Below are 1,494 nucleotides of genomic sequence, written 5' to 3'. Positions count from 1 at the left end.
CGAATTATTTAAATGAATATCGAAAATAGTTAAATGTACATCAAACGCGTTTTTTTTTTTTTTGGTTTTAACGTAAAATTTTTTAATAATCATTCTTTTATACAAAAAATTGTATTAGATTATTTTAAAAATTAATTTATCAAGAAGAAAAAGTAACAATAAGAAAAAAAATTCCTAAAAATTATCGAATTTTTTTTATATATAAATTTTTTTTAGATGTTAAAATAATTAAGATGAAAAATTTGTTGGCTCAATTTCTTGTTGCTATAATTCAAATGTATTTTTTCAAACATTATTATTTTAGTCTAAGTGATTATTTTACTTATAAATGACGTATTTGATAATACTATATTCAATATAAGTAAGTCGTTTAATTAATCGAATCATTTTTTTTATTGTTGAATATCTAATTGATATAATTAAATAGTTTAATTAATCGAATTAATTTTTTATTGTTTGCAGTCTCCCTTTGTTTCCTTATTTAATATGCTAATATCTCCTCTTATAAAATTCAAGTCATGCATTGCATGGCACAAGACTAGTATTTAAAAAATCACAATCCTATCCATAGCCAGCCGAATCAAGCTGAGCCGAGAAACAGAAACGGAACACCCCCCCTCTCCCCCGCCCCTTCTGAACAACCTTTGACTGAATCTCGATTTGTGATTAGCTACGCAACGTGCAATCCACACGCCCCTTATTTATACCCACTCTCTTTTAACCCTAAATCTCCAGGTCTCCCTTTTCACACCAAATCATTTATACTTTTTGCTTCTCACAAAATAAAAAACCCACACTAAAATCGCCATATATGGCCGAGAATTCGAATAAGAATTCGGATATCCGCACGCAGCGCCAGAAGCAGCTTACACGGTTGCAGAAAAGGGCTCCAGCGTCTATTGAGATAAATCCGGTGACAGATTGGAACGTGGCGATCCCGCTTTTATCACCGTTGGTTGAATCTCCGACATCCAACAGTTTTCCGGCTGAGATCAAGACTGGTTCTAATAGCAATAATAAGGAGCCCGTAGCGGCGGAGAAGCCGGTGGTGGTGATGAAAAAGTGGCAGCATCCAGCGGCGCCGTTTTGTTACGAACCGGCTCCATTTTTGCCCTTTGTTTGTACAGGAAGTTTCGATAGATGACATCTTGTTAGTTTTTTTTTTTGTTGGATAGGTAACATTTGGGGACCAAAGTGAAAATAAGTCAAACATTGGGACCTCTGATGCTATTTTCCCTATCTGAATTTGGGTACATATTTATTAATGTCCTTTTTTTTTTTTTGGGTGACAAATAAACATGTTTTTGAACAAATTTTGATGTGAAAGATTATTAGTAATATTTAGTTAGATTTTTCTTGCCTTTGATATATTAATTTAAGTTTATTTTGCATCGATAGATCTAGTTTCTACTATGCCCCTATTTCGTAGAAATTAAATTTTAATTTAAATCAAATTTAACAACTAATTTTAATCAAGATTCACAATTTTTCGAC

General features: G+C 31.9%; 1 protein-coding gene across 1 annotated transcript; it reads left to right on the top strand.

The window, feature by feature from the left end:
• Positions 1–717: 717 nt before the first annotated feature.
• LOC111394083 (uncharacterized protein At4g14450, chloroplastic-like) lies at positions 718–1,279 on the top strand. Its single transcript, XM_023019863.1, has one exon. It carries the CDS (start codon positions 812–814, stop codon positions 1,142–1,144), a length of 333 nt encoding a protein of 110 aa, XP_022875631.1. The 5' UTR covers positions 718–811; the 3' UTR covers positions 1,145–1,279.
• Positions 1,280–1,494: the final 215 nt, after the last annotated feature.

The sequence above is a fragment of the Olea europaea genome, chromosome 4 (genome assembly GCF_002742605.1).
Source record: "Olea europaea var. sylvestris chromosome 4, O_europaea_v1, whole genome shotgun sequence".
In the NCBI taxonomy this organism is placed as follows: domain Eukaryota; kingdom Viridiplantae; phylum Streptophyta; class Magnoliopsida; order Lamiales; family Oleaceae; genus Olea; species Olea europaea.
The sequence above is the reverse complement of the archived record's forward strand: the minus strand, read 5'-3'. Positions and strand labels throughout refer to the sequence as shown.